General features: G+C 46.4%; 1 protein-coding gene and 1 long non-coding RNA gene across 6 annotated transcripts in view; one reads left to right on the top strand and one right to left on the bottom strand.

Moving 5' to 3' along the window:
* IGF2BP2 (insulin like growth factor 2 mRNA binding protein 2) overlaps positions 1-15,191 on the top strand; it is a 160,607-nt gene that overhangs the window by 136,326 nt on the left and 9,090 nt on the right. For all 5 annotated transcript variants that reach the window (XM_059687280.1, XM_059687279.1, XM_059687278.1 and 2 more), the window contains 4 exons: positions 1,346-1,468; positions 1,825-1,960; positions 4,791-4,919; positions 13,839-13,907. In XM_059687280.1, coding sequence (XP_059543263.1) covers positions 1,346-1,468; positions 1,825-1,960; positions 4,791-4,919; positions 13,839-13,907 — 457 coding nt within the window. The remainder of the gene's footprint in view (positions 1-1,345; positions 1,469-1,824; positions 1,961-4,790; positions 4,920-13,838; positions 13,908-15,191) is intronic.
* Positions 4,788-14,998, bottom strand: LOC132230199 (uncharacterized). The gene is made up of 3 exons (XR_009451822.1): positions 14,814-14,998; positions 13,816-14,343; positions 4,788-4,899 (listed from the first exon to the last, which is right to left on the bottom strand). It is a non-coding gene; the product is annotated as an uncharacterized LOC132230199 (long non-coding RNA).

Genomic DNA, 15,191 nt, shown 5'->3' with positions numbered 1-15,191 from the left:
TTTTATTGATTCTTATTTTTTACATACATCATTTTTCTGATTTCATTTAGTCGTCTGGTCTTTTTTAGGCCATTGAGTAGCTTTATGGCAGTTTTTCACATTCTTTGTCAGGTAGTTCATAGGCCTGCATCTCTTTAGGATCCGTTTCTGGAGATTTTGATCCTTTGGTTAGTCATTGTTTCCCTGTTTCTTTGTATGTCTTGTAGTGTTTTTGCTGGAATTGACAACCACCTCTCAGTCTTTGCCTCCTGACTTCATTCAGGGGAAGAACTTCACTAATGAGTCTGGCTGTAGGTTCTAGATCTCTCAAACCTTTTTGATCTCTTTCTCCCCCTGGCTTCTGACTGTGTAACTGCAGCTCTACCATACTGGTTTCCTCTGTTTTCACCACCTTCCACACTCTGGTGCCAGTCTCGTCAGCCCTCCAAGTCAGGAGAGACAGGAACCAATCTCTTGGGTAGCCCCCAGACAATCCAGAATGTTGGACTCATACTCCGTTCTTTTGTTTTTGTTTTAAAGGGAGGAACCCTGGTATGAAGGATTGCTTCTTAGTTGCTCCTGGCTATGCTGTGTAGGGGAAGGAACATGAGCAGGCATGCCAGATACCACAATTTTCCTTCCCCTTTTGCTGGAATTTCTTCTTGATTTTATAATATCCTGGGTGCTATAGCTCTCAGTTGATCTCTAGGGTTCTCACAGAGGTATTAATCTGTTGTTAACTTGGTATCTCTTGGGGTTGGGGTAGGAGGACGTGAAGCTTTCTGGTTTGTCATCTGACTAATGTCATTAACCCTTGTACCTTTTTAAAAAAATATATATTTTATTGATTTTTTACAGAGAGGAAGGGAGAGGGATAGAGAGTTAGAAACATCGATGAGAGAGAAACATCAATCAACCGCCTCTTGCACACCCCCTACTGGGGATGTGTCCGCAACTGAGGTACATGCCCTTGACCGGAACCAAACCTGGGACCCCTTAGTCTGCAGGCCGACACTCTATCCACTGAGCCAAACTGGCCAGGGCAACCCTTGTACCTTTTTAAGAGCAAGGAAAGCCTTCCTAAAGTCACCTAATGGATTTCTCCTTCTATCCCATTGGCCATATCTACCTCTTGGACTTACTCCCAATCAGGCACAGCAGGGAATTATAATCATCATGGCTTGGCTTATGTTAATGAGAATTCATGCACTGGGATTAGTAAGGGACTCCTCTCCTAAAACTCATTACCACTTGGTACCTGAGCAAAACAGCTTCTATTTGTAAGAAAAACAAAAGAAGGTAATAGCCTTTGGGGAAGCAATCACCTTTCCACCTTAAATGTTAAATTGTTGGTTGTCTTTTTTAGAACTGAAGAGATTCCTCTGAAAATCTTGGCCCACAATGGCTTGGTTGGAAGACTTATTGGAAAAGAAGGCAGAAATTTGAAGAAAATTGAACATGAAACTGGGACCAAGATAACAATTTCATCGTAAGCCACCCATTCAGATTCATTGTGCCCAGTAATGGAGAATTTGGTCATCTTGCAATGCCCAGTTCATTCATCTGCTTTTCTATAACATGGGAGTATAATCAGAAGTCACATAGTTATCTCCAAAACTATAAAGACAAATACATAAATAGTCACCAATCAGACATTTTACTATAGATGTGATCTGTCATTTGCAAGATTTGAGATAAGGCGGTAAGTGTTCTGTACTTCAGTGTGTGGTGAGGAAATTTGGTCTTCTCCCCACCGTCTCCCCCAAGACTTGTTTGTTATCCTCTGGGATTTATTTCTCCTTATGATAAAAGCAAATTTCTGTTTTTTTTTTTCCTGGTGGCCAGCTTGCAGGATTTGAGCATATACAACCCTGAAAGAACCATCACTGTGAAGGGCACAGTCGAGGCCTGTGCCAGTGCTGAGATGGAGATTATGAAGAAGCTACGTGAGGCCTTTGAAAATGACATGCTGGCTGTAAATGTAAGTGCCTAATGCTTTCTTCTCCTGGTTTCCACATGTTTTCGGTAGAATTCAAGCCTCTCCTAAGAATAGTTGTCCTTCAGATGGAGAAGAAATATCTTCTAATAGGTATGCAGAGTTATTGCTGCCTTCTTGGGGCAAGGGCATTGAACTAATCAGGAGACCATTACGATAAATGCACTGGACAAAATAGTGTGAAACCATTAAAATCATAACTGAAAATTTTAAAATAAGGAATCGTCTATGATATAATGTTAGTAAAGAAAAGTATATAAAAGTGTAAAAAATTGGAGTTATAATTATGTAAAATAATATGTATCAGAATGACAGAAGGCTACATATAAAAATAGCTTTTATATTAGGAAGGTGAGTTTTTTCCCCAATTTCCAATTGTAAAAGTAAATACTTTAAAATGAACTTCTGATTTTCATCTCTTGCTTAATGATCTGCTCTTTTAGATTACCTAGTAAATATTGTCAACCACCTCAGCTCTGATATTCCTAGCAGACTGATTTGGGTTTATCTTCCCTATTATTGCTATGTAGTTCCCACTTTATAATAGGAAGACACCAGTCTGGCATAAGAAATTTTAAAAGTATTTGTCCATTGCCAAAACTCAACTCAGTAAATGTTTTTATTTTCTATAATAATGATTTTCTAACATATATTGAAGAGGAAAGGATGCTGTAATGCGTCCTCCTAATCCCATAATCCAGCTTCCACGGTTATCAACTCATGGCCTGTTTTGTTTCATCTGAACCATCATCATCCACTGTACCCTCCCCTGCTTTGGATGTCCTTGCAGCAAATCCTAGGCCTGGTAACATTTCAGAGGAGTAAAGCTGACAAAGAGCTGTGTAGGTTCAACGCAGTTCCCTCCCTGCAGCACATCCCACAGCACCTACCCCCTCCCTCAGGTCAGTGCTCGCTCTCCCACCTGAGCAGCCACATCACGTGGCACTTGGGAGACATGACGAGAAGCGTGACCTTCTCTCCCCATTTGTGTGTGTTTGTCTGTAGAAGTGTCATTAGCATCCAGTGATCTCATTATCTTCTTTCGGGATCCTGACATCTTACAAGAAACATCTCTTTCTGTGAACACCCAGAAAAGCTACAAAAGGGTCTGGGTGCTCCACTCGTCTTCACCTGAGCCCACCGCGTGGATTCATTCATGTCTGTACCAAAGTCACACACTGATTGATGAATAGCAAAACTACTAGATCTTATATACCCAGTTGGGTAAAGGTTAAGGACCCCAGCCCTACTGTTCCAAACATTCTAAAAGAAGGCAAGTTGGTAGGCGACCCTGGCCGCAGAAAAGAAGGAAGATGTTAGAGATCTGCTTAGGGTTTGAGGAGACAAAGGCAGGAGAAGGAGAAGGTTGGACACAGGCCTGGGTGGGTGACTACCTTTGTCTGCCTTTGATGGGCTGTGAGTTAAAGTTCGACTCTATCCCTTTTGTGGCCACCGCTCAAGTGCCAGCGGCTGATGAATTCAGACCCTTTTGACTTCTGACCAGAGCAGGAACCATAAAAGGCATTTCAAAGCACCTTCCCAAATTCACAGGAAGATTATCTTCTCTTCCCAAAGAGCTGAGACAGTAGTACAGTGTTCCATCCATGCCCGTCCGAAAGGATGATGAAGTTCAGGTTTAAGGACACTACAAAGAGCAGCAAATTGGCAAAGTTGTCCAGGTTTACAGGAAGGATGTGCCCTCTACGTTGAACGAGTGCAATGGGAGAAAGCGAGCGGTACAACTGCTCATGGGGGCATTCACCCCAGCAAGGTGGTTATCACTAGACTAAAACTGGACAGAGACCACGAAACAATCCTTGAACATAAAGCCAAATCTGGCCAAGTAAGAAAGGAAAGGGTCAAATACCAAGAAGAACAATTGAGAAGATGCAGAAATAAAGTAATCTTATATGCAACTTTCATGAAAAACTATTAAAATGGGTGATGGGGCAGGAACACCTCGATTCTAGCCTGTGGGAGCATCCCCATGTTTAAATGTGAAATAAACAAGCAAGTGAGATGATCACGAAGCTGGTAACCAAATGGTGAAAAGGCCAAAGTTGTGAACCATTCTGCACCTGGACACGGAGATTCCATAGGTGGTGTCCTAGATAGAGTTAGGAAACAACTGGTAATCCAGTGTGTGTTAAACATATCCATTCAACAAGTATTTATCGAGTACTTACTGTGTACCAGGCACTGAGCCCACAACACAAGACAGTCTCTGTGCACAAGGAAATTATGTCTGAAAGGGGAAGAGGTACCTACGCAGGTGATCCACATACCATGTGGGGAGTGCTCTCTAAGGAAATGTAGGAATGTTAGCACAGAAAGGGCATGTGGATGAGGCCTTTGGGGTGAGAGAAGGCTTCCCCGATGAGGGGACACCTACGCTCAGGTGAAACCTACGTGATGAGTAGGTCTCAGCCAGGTGAGGAGTGAGAGAAGCACGTTCCTTGCAGGGTGGACAAAGTGTACGGGGGCCCAGAGGTGAGAGGCACAGGAGTGGCAGGTTGGGGAGGAGGGGTTGGCAGCAGAGGGGCTGGTGAGGTGGCCTGGGTCTCCAGGAAGAGCCTCGTTTGCTGCTGAGATGTGTAGATACTCTCAAGGGTGGCAGAGAAACTTTGGAGGAACACCGTGGTCACGTTGAGGTTTGGAGAGCCCACCCCAGCAGCAGGGTGGGGAAGAGGTTGCAGGGCTGGGGCAGAGCTCGTGAGGAGTCCCTGGTGCCACGGTGGCAGGAGATGGAGGTTGACCCCGGCAAGCCGGGACTCTGCTCGCCTCCCCTCATCTTGTTCTCCATTTCTGTTCCCAGCAACAAGCCAACCTGATCCCGGGGTTGAACCTCAGCGCACTTGGCATCTTTTCAACAGGATTATCTGTGCTGCCTCCAGCCGCGGGGCCCCGAGGACCTCCCCCTCCTCCTCCCTACCACCCGTTCGCTGTAAGTAGCTCAGCTTCAGAGGGTTGCTCACGCTCCGGGCACCTCCAGGCAGCAGCATGGCTCTGCTGTGTTGCTCAGAGCTAAAGCTTGAACGTGGAGGCCTTGCTCTTAAGTGACCGTAGGAGGAATCAGTCTTAGACTTCTTCCTAATGTACATATTGATATTATTCCACCTTCCTCTAAACATGTGCTATTAAATATAATAGGAAAGAAAGAATCCATTAGCAAAGACATTCACTAGAAGCCTGTTGATTGTAAAAAAAGAAAAGGATTTGTTTGTTCAAATAAGACTCTTCTGAGTGCTGTTCATTCATTAAAATGCTAGGCTAACCCCTAGCTGGTTTGGCTCACTGGGTAGAGCGTCGGCCTTTGGACTGAAGGATCCCGGGTTCGATTCCGGCCGAGGCCACATGCCCGGGTTGCAGGCTCCATCCCCAGTGTGGGGCGTGCAGGAGGCAGCCCATCAATGATTTCTCTCATCATTGATGTTTCTATCTCTCTTTTCCTCTCCCTTCCTCTCTGAAATCAATAGAAATATGTTTTTAAAAATAAATAAAATGCTGGGCTACCTGGATCTCTCTTTCCCACCTATGTCTGCAACTCAAATGCATTCTATTTTAATACTAGGCAGATTTTAAAAGAAAATAATACACAGTGTTTCAAAATACTTAGAACAATGCCTGGCGCTTAGTGGGCTCTCAGTAACTTGTTTGAATCACATTTAATAAAAGAAGAAGAAATGGGAAGTTACGAGTTTTCTGCTTGTTGCCTGCTTGCTGCTCCCACTCACGAGCCTTGTTCAGAATCAGGGCATCACCAAAGTGGGGGAGGGGGGCAGAATACTTGCCAGCTGGTTTTTTGTTTTTTAATATATTTTTATTGATTTCAGAGAGGAAGGGAGGGGGGGGAGAGAGAAACATCAACGATGAGAGAGAATCATCAATTGGCTGCCTCCTGCACGCCCCCCACCGGGGATCGAGCTCACAACCCGAACATGTGCCCTGACCAGGAATCGAACCATGACCTCCTGGTTCACAGGTCCACTGAGCCACACCGGCTGGGCTACCAGCTGGTTTTTTATTCTGAACTCTACACATACAGCTTATTCTTAAAGCAAACTTTCTCTCCCCCAACATTCATACTGTTTAAATGGGAAGAATCCAGTTGGTGAACATAACCTTAGCCACTCCTTTCTTTCTAGTGCTTTGGGTTATCTGTAGAGAGACGGGATAAACCTGCTCTGCTGTTTTACCAACAAAATACCGACATGAATGGCAGCCATGTCCTTAGTCACAAGAACTTACACATTTCTGCAATCTGTTTATACACAGATCTGAGTCATTTCTAAATCTGTATACCATTTATTTAAAATGATATCCATTTTCCCTTAAACTAAAGGATAGGGCCCGATATTAAGCCGTGTGTGTGTGTGTGTGTGTGTGTGTGTGTGTGTGTGAGAGAGAGAGAGAGAGAGAGAGAGAGAGAGAGGGGGGGGGTAGAGAGAGAGAGAGAGGAAAGAGAGAAGAGAGGGAAAAAAAGCTGGAGATGAGACAGGAGGGATTGTTGATGTTCCCAGGAGCAAAATAGCTACAAGAGGGGCACGTCCTCATATCTTTGCTATGAGATTTGATAATGAATGAGTTTGGCACAAGTCAGTGGCATTGAGACACACCTCATTTCTTAGGAGAAAGACTGTATATACTGCCTACAGAAGGTAACATAAGGCCAGGCTACCCTCTCAACCTAAATACTTAAATGGGGGTGGGGGAGATATAATAAAACAAACCACTTCTAAAATCGATCATCTAAAATGGGAGTCATCCTCTGTATTTTTCATCTTTTTCTTTTTTGTTTACTTTTTTTTAATATATATATTTTATTGATTTTTTTACAGAGGGGAAGGGAGAGGGATAGAGAGCTAGAAACATCAATGAGAGAGAAACACCGATCAGCTGCCTCCTGCACGCCCCCTACTGGGGATGTGACCACAACCAAGGCACATGCCCCTGACCGGAATCGAACTCGGGACCCTTTAGTCCACAGGCCGACGCTCTATCCACTGAGCCAAACCGGTTAGGGCCATCTTTTTCTTAATGATTTGTAACAACTGTTCACATATTAAGGCTCTTAACCATTTGTCATATGGTAAATGTTTTTTTTCAACATTTTATCATTTCTCTTCTCTTTATTTGTGGTGTCCTGTGCCATAATAATTTAAAATAAATATATTGTGAACAAACTATTGCATGAAGTAAAATGTAAATGTTTCCCTTCAGCCTTCCTTCTCTTACCCAAATTTTACCCACCAACCATTCTCCAGAAATATAACCCTACTATGTTTACATATATTTAAAATATTTCCTCAGCATATATACAATCGTATTATTGAAAAATACAAATGGAGTGAATTAGAAGTTATTTTTTATGTTTTATCAGCATCTTTCCATAGCTGGACCTAATTCTCCTTACTGGTTACATAGTATTCCATTGGATGAATTTATTACAGTTTTTCTAATCACATGGTTTTTAGGCATTTAGATTGTTTCCAGGTTTTCTTTGCTATGGAAAGTGTAGAAATGAATATCTGTATACAAAAGCCTTTGCACAAGTATGTGAATATGAAAATTCTCTAAGATTACAGTTACTACATCAAAGGGGAGGTGCAATTTAAATTCTCACGGATTTCCTGTCAACAGAATTCGTGTGGAAATGTTAAGAATGAAGGTAGCTAAATCAGTGATGTTCCCTTTATGGATTCCTTGCCTCTGATGTCATGCTAAGGAAGGAACCTTTTCCCATCCCTGTGTTTACTTATAGTAATTTTTAGTTGCTGGTTTGGGGGAATTGTTGCTTATATTTACATCTGTAACTACTAGGGAATTTATTTTGACTTATACTTTGAGATAGAAATCTGGCTTTGTTTTTGTTTTGTTTTTCCCCAAATGGATAGCCAATTTTCCCCAAAATCATTTATTGAGTAATGTACCCTTTTATCACTCAACTTGAAATGTCAGCTTTGCCATGCACTGAACTCCCACTTAGTCATTCCTGGACTCTGTCCCATTACTCATTTTGTTTTTACACTGTGATTACTACAGCCTTATATTCTCTGGACAGTTTTAACAGCAGGCTTCTTCTCAAAGAATGAATGGGAGAGATGACTAACTTTTACTACCCTTGGGAAATTAACACATATGTAGGTATTTTCTGTTTCTTGAAGATTTGATAAGACCTATCTGTGAAACATCTCAGCCTCTAGCACTCGTAAGCTATATGATTTCTCTAAGTTGTTGGCATGGTTTTGTTGATTTATCTTTTTCTTAAAAGTATTCATTCCAGCCCAGCCAGCTTGGCTCAGTGCTTGAGCTTCGACCTATGAAGCAGGAGGTCATGGTCCATTTCCCAGTCAGGGCACTTGCCTGGATTGTGGGCTCGGTCCTAGTTTAGAGCAGGTACAGGAGGCAACCGATTGATGCTTCTCTTTCACATCAATGTTTCTCCCTCTCTCTCTCTCCCCCCTTCCTCTCTCCCTGAAAGCAATGAAAATATACCCTTGGATAAGGATTAAAAGAAAAAGAATTAACTATACCTTTATTGGTTTCTTTGCTCACTGTAGACAGTTCTTACATTCCATATTCTCTAATTTTTTTTTTTTTTGAGTTCGTTTGTTTGTTTGGAGTACTCCCTCAAACAATTCTTTTCAGGAATAATACATAAGTAGTATACTTTCTAAACCTTTCTGTGTCTGAAAATTCCTTTCTGATTCCCTCACACAGGAATGAAAGTCCAGCTGGATATTTGGAAGTTCTAGGGCCATAGTTCCTCTAGCATTTTGAAAACATTTAGCATCTCATTTTAAGTGTGCTACTCCCCTGATTTTCTCTTTTGTAGGGAACTTTTGCCCTTCTGTCTGAGAGTGCTCTGCCTTTGTATTATTTTGCCTTTACCCCTGGAATTCAGAAATCTGAATCTGAGCACTTTGATCTGAAGACTCAAGTTTTTCTTTGCTCAGGAAAGTCTTTTGCTTCTCTTACTAATTCCAGCATTGCTTCTCCTAATTCCACTCTGTTTTCTGCTTCTGGAGCTTCCAATTTATGGATAGTGGATCCTCTCATTCTACCCTTCATGCCTCTAATTCCCTTTTTGTTGTGAAGGGGTTAACCTTCTAATGCACCAGTTGGCTTTTCAGGAATGTCTGCTCTGCACATATGAGCACTTACTTGTGATAAAACGAGTGGCTTATCCGAGCATACTTTCTATTTCCCATCGGCCCAAGCTTACATGGCATCAATCATCTCAAGTGGGAAAGCACTTTTCCATATAAATATATATATGGCTTTTTTTGAGTTTTTACTTCTCTAGTCATGTTTTTAATTTCCAAGATCAGTCTACTTCTCTGATTGGTCTTCCCTCATAGCAGTCTACTCAAGCACTGTCCTCTTCAATCTCACTGAGAAAGCAGGTGACTCTTAAAAAAAAAATTCTCCCCCCTTTCTGAGTTAATTCACTGGGGTCACTTGCTTGCCTCACTCCCTCTTTCATGCTGCTGATTCTCTACAGACATCTGATGAGTGTTCATTTTTCATTCATGTATTCAATAAACTCAACAGAGCTCTAACATCTAAATATATTAGAGCTTTTTCAGAACTTGCACCCTGGGCCCCCCGACCCAGTGAATTCGGAATGTTCCAGGAGAGCAGTGCTGGGTGCAGTGCTCAAGGTCCCAGGCTGCAGAATGAGACAGATCTGTGCTCAGATCTTGGCTCTGCCTCACGCTATCTTACCCGGTCCCTGTCAGCTCCAGAGGTTGTCCTAGGTGAGCTCACGAAGGAATTAGGAGGTGCTTTAATGAGCTGGGTAGAACGGTGCACCTTCAGAGTCTTGGAGAGCTCTGTTCAGGACCCTGACCCCTCTGGCCAAGTCTACTGCCCTTCCCAGGCCCGTGTCCATATCCCTCTGCCACATGGCATCACGCTGTCATCATACTGAAAACTGTTCAGATTTTTGAACATAATTTGCATGCCAGACCGTTGCCCTCTCCACTCACCCTCTCTCCCACCCTCCCTCTCCACACTGATTTCTTCATGCTGCAGAGTGTCACCTGAATCATGCGTCAGAGGGTCACAGGAAACAGCTTGGAATGAAGAACCCTATAGCTCTTCCAGGAAAAGTAGGCCCAACTGTTTAAATTTCCCTTTTTAAGGTTCAAAAGTGTGTTTGGTGTATACTCTTCTACCTACCGCCCAGCATCGTCAAGCATAGGGGAGAAGCAGACACCAGGTCCCCTCTGACTCAGAATTTGACATGAACCATGGATAATAATGACCATGGCAGGCGGTGGGGCACCCCTAGCAGTGGCACCTTCCCCATCACACCTCCTCTCCCGTCCCCAGGGTCATAATGCTTTTGAAACACTAAAAAATAGAGTAGATTCTCCATCATAAAATAGCTCAGGACCCTCCAACTGAGACAGTGAGCCCAGCTGCCATATTGGGGTTGGGGCTGCACTCTGACCTCCCTGCTCCCGGGGGCCTTGGTCCATCAGATGGCTACAACCTGCTTTCCCACTAAGGAAAACAAGTATTTAGGTCGTCAACAGGTTACTTTTCTGATCGCTACGACTAAGCACGTTTTGAAAGTCCTTTTCCACTTGAGATGATCGATGCCATGTAAGCTTGGGCCGATGGGAAATAGGAAGTATGCTCGGATAAGCCACACGTTTTATCACAAGTAAGTGCTCATTCAATACCCCCGCATTCGGCCATGCAATGCCTGGTGACAGATTCTTCCTCCTGCGACCTTATGGAATGCCACGTAACATCCTCCAGGGGTACCCGTTATACTTGGGGTCAATCCATGTCCACACCTGGCCCGACAGGGCCCTGCGTGATCCCGCCTGCCTGCCTCCCCATCATACCCTGCTGCGCTTTTATTCGCTTTTGCGCTACTGGCCTCCTTTCTGTTCTTCAAACAGGCCAACCCCTTTTCTAGCTCTGGACCTCTGAGAATCGAGCTTCGAATGTTCCCTTCCCCGTGCCTTTCCCAAGGCTCCATCCCCTCCCAACTCAGAGGCCACCCCTCCAGGGGTCCTCCCGGGCCCCTCTAGCTAAATCACCATCCCATCCCTCATCCCGCAGCTCCCCTTCCTCACACCGCCCTATTCATTCTCTTCACAGTAACTGCCTCCCCAGTAGAACGTAAGACCCATGGCGGCAGTGTGACCTTCTCTGTCTGAATAGCTGTGTCCCAGCACCTAGAACAGTGCTTCACACATAGTAGGTGCTCAAATCTCTTTTGCATGAATGGGTGATTGAATGGCCCCTCGCCAGCGTGATAAGACCTACATGTCCTATTTTAGTCCATCTGTGCGTGAGGATCGGAAAAGCTGAATAAATTCCTACAACTTGTAAAGAGCTAGTGGTTCAGCCTGGGGCCTTCTGAGCCTTCTGACTCCAAAAGCCCCCTTTTGTACACAAAGGCCAGCGGCAGAGCCTCCGGGAAGACCGGCTCCTGATTGCAGAGTCCGGGGCTCTTCCCGCACAGTCTTCTAAGCTGTGGTAGCTCACAGATAACACGGGGAGGGGGGAATCTGTTCTCTGTATCCTTTTAAAGCTCATTCTCTCCCCTAACCCAAGTGGTAGGTCTACATTTAACAGTGTTCATGTTGAGAGAATTTGAACCCAGAATAGCAGCCATGCTGTGCAGCCTGTGTGTTCTTGACCTCACATGAGTTTCTGGAAAAGGCAAATTGCAATTGAAAAGAATTACTTCTGCTGTGAGGGCTGTCCAGATGGGAAGAGGACAGAAGTGTCCTTACCCCAAGCTAGAGCTTTGTCTGAGCAGAAAACCTGCAGCAATTCTGCCCCCACCTGCTATGGCCCAGGGCAGCCCCCAGAACAGGGACCTGCACAGACGGGTCTGGAGCTGATGCTCCAAGAAAAGCAGGACCAAGTGAGCCAAACAATTGGAGGTGTGCAAGAGAACGCCGGTCTCCTAGCCCCCTCTTGTGGGTATTAGGTGTCACTGCAGCCTCTTTCTAAGTCACGAAAGCAAAGGCTTGTACTACAGTGATGGGTCGCTTCTATAAGCCCCACAGGTGCTCTGGGCACCTAGAACACCTTTGGGAGGCACTCCCCACAGAGATTGCACCTCTCTTTCTCTGAGGCCAGTCTGCTTTCCAAGCTCAAACGGAGAACAGTTCCATTTTGTCCCTAATGTGCCATAAGGCAAAGTTGTGATACGGAGCTCAGAATCCGGCTGGAGATTCAGGAGACGAGGGTACCAGATTTGCTCAAGGGCCCTCAAGTGAAAGCTGGGACCCTTACTCCCCGTGTCTGATCACTGTTGGAATGGGTTTCCTGGGAGGTTTCTCACGGGCAGGCGTGAGGGATTGGTGGCCAGAGCCCAGCTTTCCTCTGATGGGCATGTCGGCGTTTCCATGGCTGTGTGTAAAGCACATTTAACCTGACTTTGGTAACTCTGGCCAATGTCCTGCCTAAAAGAATATGCAAAATAAGCCCTGGTCGATTAGAGTGGCCGCCTGCGGACCAGAGGGTCGCAGGTTGGATTCCTGGTCAAGGGCACGTACCTTGGTTGCAAGTTTGATCCCCAGCCCCGGTCGGGGTGCATGTGGGAGGCAGCCAATTAATGTGTCTCTCTCACATTGATGTTTCTCTCTCCCACCCGCCCCCCCTTCTTCCTCCTTTCCACTCTCTCTCTTAAAAAAAAAAAATAGAAAAATATCCTTGGGTGAGGATTAACTAATATATATATATATATATAGATAGATAGATAGATAGATAGATAGATAGATAGATAGATAGATAGCCAGGGGCAGTCACATCCGAAACAACCGAACAGGTTGAGTCCGGTGACAAGGCCGGCAGGGGGGTTAGTGAGGGACAACCAAATGACTGAGCAGCAGGCTGTGTGGGGCAACCAGGCCAGCAGGAGGGGCAGTAAGGGGCGACCAGGCTGGCGGGCGGGGGGGGGGGGGCAGTTAGGGGCGACCAGGCCAACAGAGGGGGGCTGTTGGGGGCGACCATGCTGGCAGGGAGGGCAGTTAGGGGCGACCAGGCTGGTGGGGGGGCAGTTGGGGGTGACCAGGTTGGGGGGGGCAGTGCAGTTAGGGGCAATCAGATTGGCAGGCAGAGGCAGTTAGGGGCAGGCAGGCAGGTGAGCAGTTAGGAGCCAGCGGTCCCAGATTGGAGAGGGTGCAGGCTGGGCTGAGGGGACCCCCCCCCCCCCGTACGAATTTCATGCACCGGGCCTCTAGGTATATACATAAAATCAGACATATATCTGTTTCCAGGACTATTGTGAGGATTAAAAGCGTTTCAGAGTAGATGTAAAGTATCTGTCAGAGTGCCTAGTGCAAGTAGGTTTTCAATAAAAAAGCAGCTCCTTTGAAATGTAATTCTCCTAAAGCCCGTTTTCTTCTATCCACATCTGCCCTCCTGTCCCCTGCCTCCCCTTCCCCACGCTCACACACATGTATTTATTCATTCTCTTCCTCCTTCAACCTGTTTTTAAGTTTCTCTTTTCTCAGCCTCCCCATTCCCTCTGAAACGCTGTGATGAGCTCACTGATCTGATTTCCCAGGAGCATCTCTGCTTGTTCGGTGTGACTCCTTGCATCGTGTGGGTGTGGGGGAGAGGGTGTGGGCGTGGGGGAGGGGCGTGCGCACGCGTGTACTCGCTCCCGTGGTAAGTTCCTAGGAGTCAGAAACATCTCAGCTAAAAATGCTAAACCCTCGGCCGGCCCAGCGCTCTGAGGGGGAAGGCGGTGCAGGGATCCCAGTGCCGCAGGAAGGTGTGCGGTGGGACCGTGAGCCTGTGTTGCCGGGGGTAACTTTGCTCCCCCGAGTTTGGTGAGTGTCCCTGAGGGCACGGCTGACTGGCCCTTTCTCTCCTGCTGCAGAGCCACTCCGGATACTTCTCCAGCCTGTACCCCCCTCACCAGTTCAGCCCGTTCCCGCATCATCACTCCGTAAGTGCCCCTCGCTTCAGCCTGTCCGCCTCTCCCCTCGCCTGTGGCTGGCACCACGTCGTCCTGGCGGACTGAGCGGTGAATGTTGGCGGTGTGCGTGCCGGGCGCTGTGCTCCAGGTCGCCCTGGAATGGCCCGCCACGGGGTCCGCGCACCCAGCCTGCGCTCTAGTGCGCAAAGGCTCTTCAACGCGCTGGTGCTGTCCCGCTCAACCGCCTGGAATGCTCACAGGCCTGTGGGTGCCGGTGCGGACAGTGGCACGAATGAGTCGTCAGCGGGTCAAACCAGGAGGTTGTGTTGGGCTAAAGACCAGAGTTTTCAGAGATCTTTGAACAAAGTCTGGCGAACGGGGTCCTTTTATTTCTGTGAACCCCGTGGCACAGACCCCTGTGGCCTCGCCCACGTCTCTGGGCTGTCACCAGGAGGCTGGCCAGGCACTGTCTAGTGCAGTGGTCGGCAAACTCATTAGTCAACAGAGCCAAATATCAACAGTACAACGATTGAAATTTCTTTTGAGAGCCAAATTTTTTAAACTTAAACTATATAGGTAGGTACATTGTTATTAACTTAATTAGGGTACTCCGAAGCTGGCCTTTGCTAAAAACGTCCTCAATCTGATTGAGGTACGTTCGCTGAGGTCGACCCCTTCCAACTCTCCCATCCACACTCGTCTTGTGTACTTGTTTCGTCTGTCTCCTTTCGTTCGTCCTCTCTATATGTCCAAACCATCTCAACATACCTTTCTCAATCCTCGACACTACATCTTTCACTCCACAACATTCCCTAAAAGTAACTTAATAAACTTTAAAGTTTTAAGTCAACTTCGCACTGTACATGTGGGCCTGCACGTGGTATTTTGTGGAAGAGCCACACTCAAGGGGCCAAAGAGCCGCGGTTTGCCGACCACTGGTCTAATGGAAATGCCGTTCCGGCTGCAAGGCGGCCGGGCAGCTTCTTGTTCCCGCCAACACAGCCTCCCAGCCCCGTGTCAGACCAGTCCATTTCACGCATTTCTTGGCTGGAGACGGGCAAACCAGAGAATCCCATTTGTCTGTGGCAGAAAACCTGTGAATGGACGGCTCCCTGTGTCCAGCAGACGGGGTGATAGATGCCCAGGAGGCCTTTGCCTTTTGACTGTCGTGTGGTGCTTGCTTGCATTCAGGTTCCTTCTGCAGGCGTCACACCCGCAGAGCTCTAGGCCCCCAAAGAATCCGGGCGCCACTGGGGCCATCATCTTGGTGGCCCATGGTGGGTGGCGGGTAAGTTCCTGCAGGAGCCCCCCCTG

This window comes from Myotis daubentonii, chromosome 3 (genome assembly GCF_963259705.1).
Source record: "Myotis daubentonii chromosome 3, mMyoDau2.1, whole genome shotgun sequence".
NCBI classification, from domain to species: domain Eukaryota; kingdom Metazoa; phylum Chordata; class Mammalia; order Chiroptera; family Vespertilionidae; genus Myotis; species Myotis daubentonii.
The sequence above is the reverse complement of the archived record's forward strand: the minus strand, read 5'-3'. Positions and strand labels throughout refer to the sequence as shown.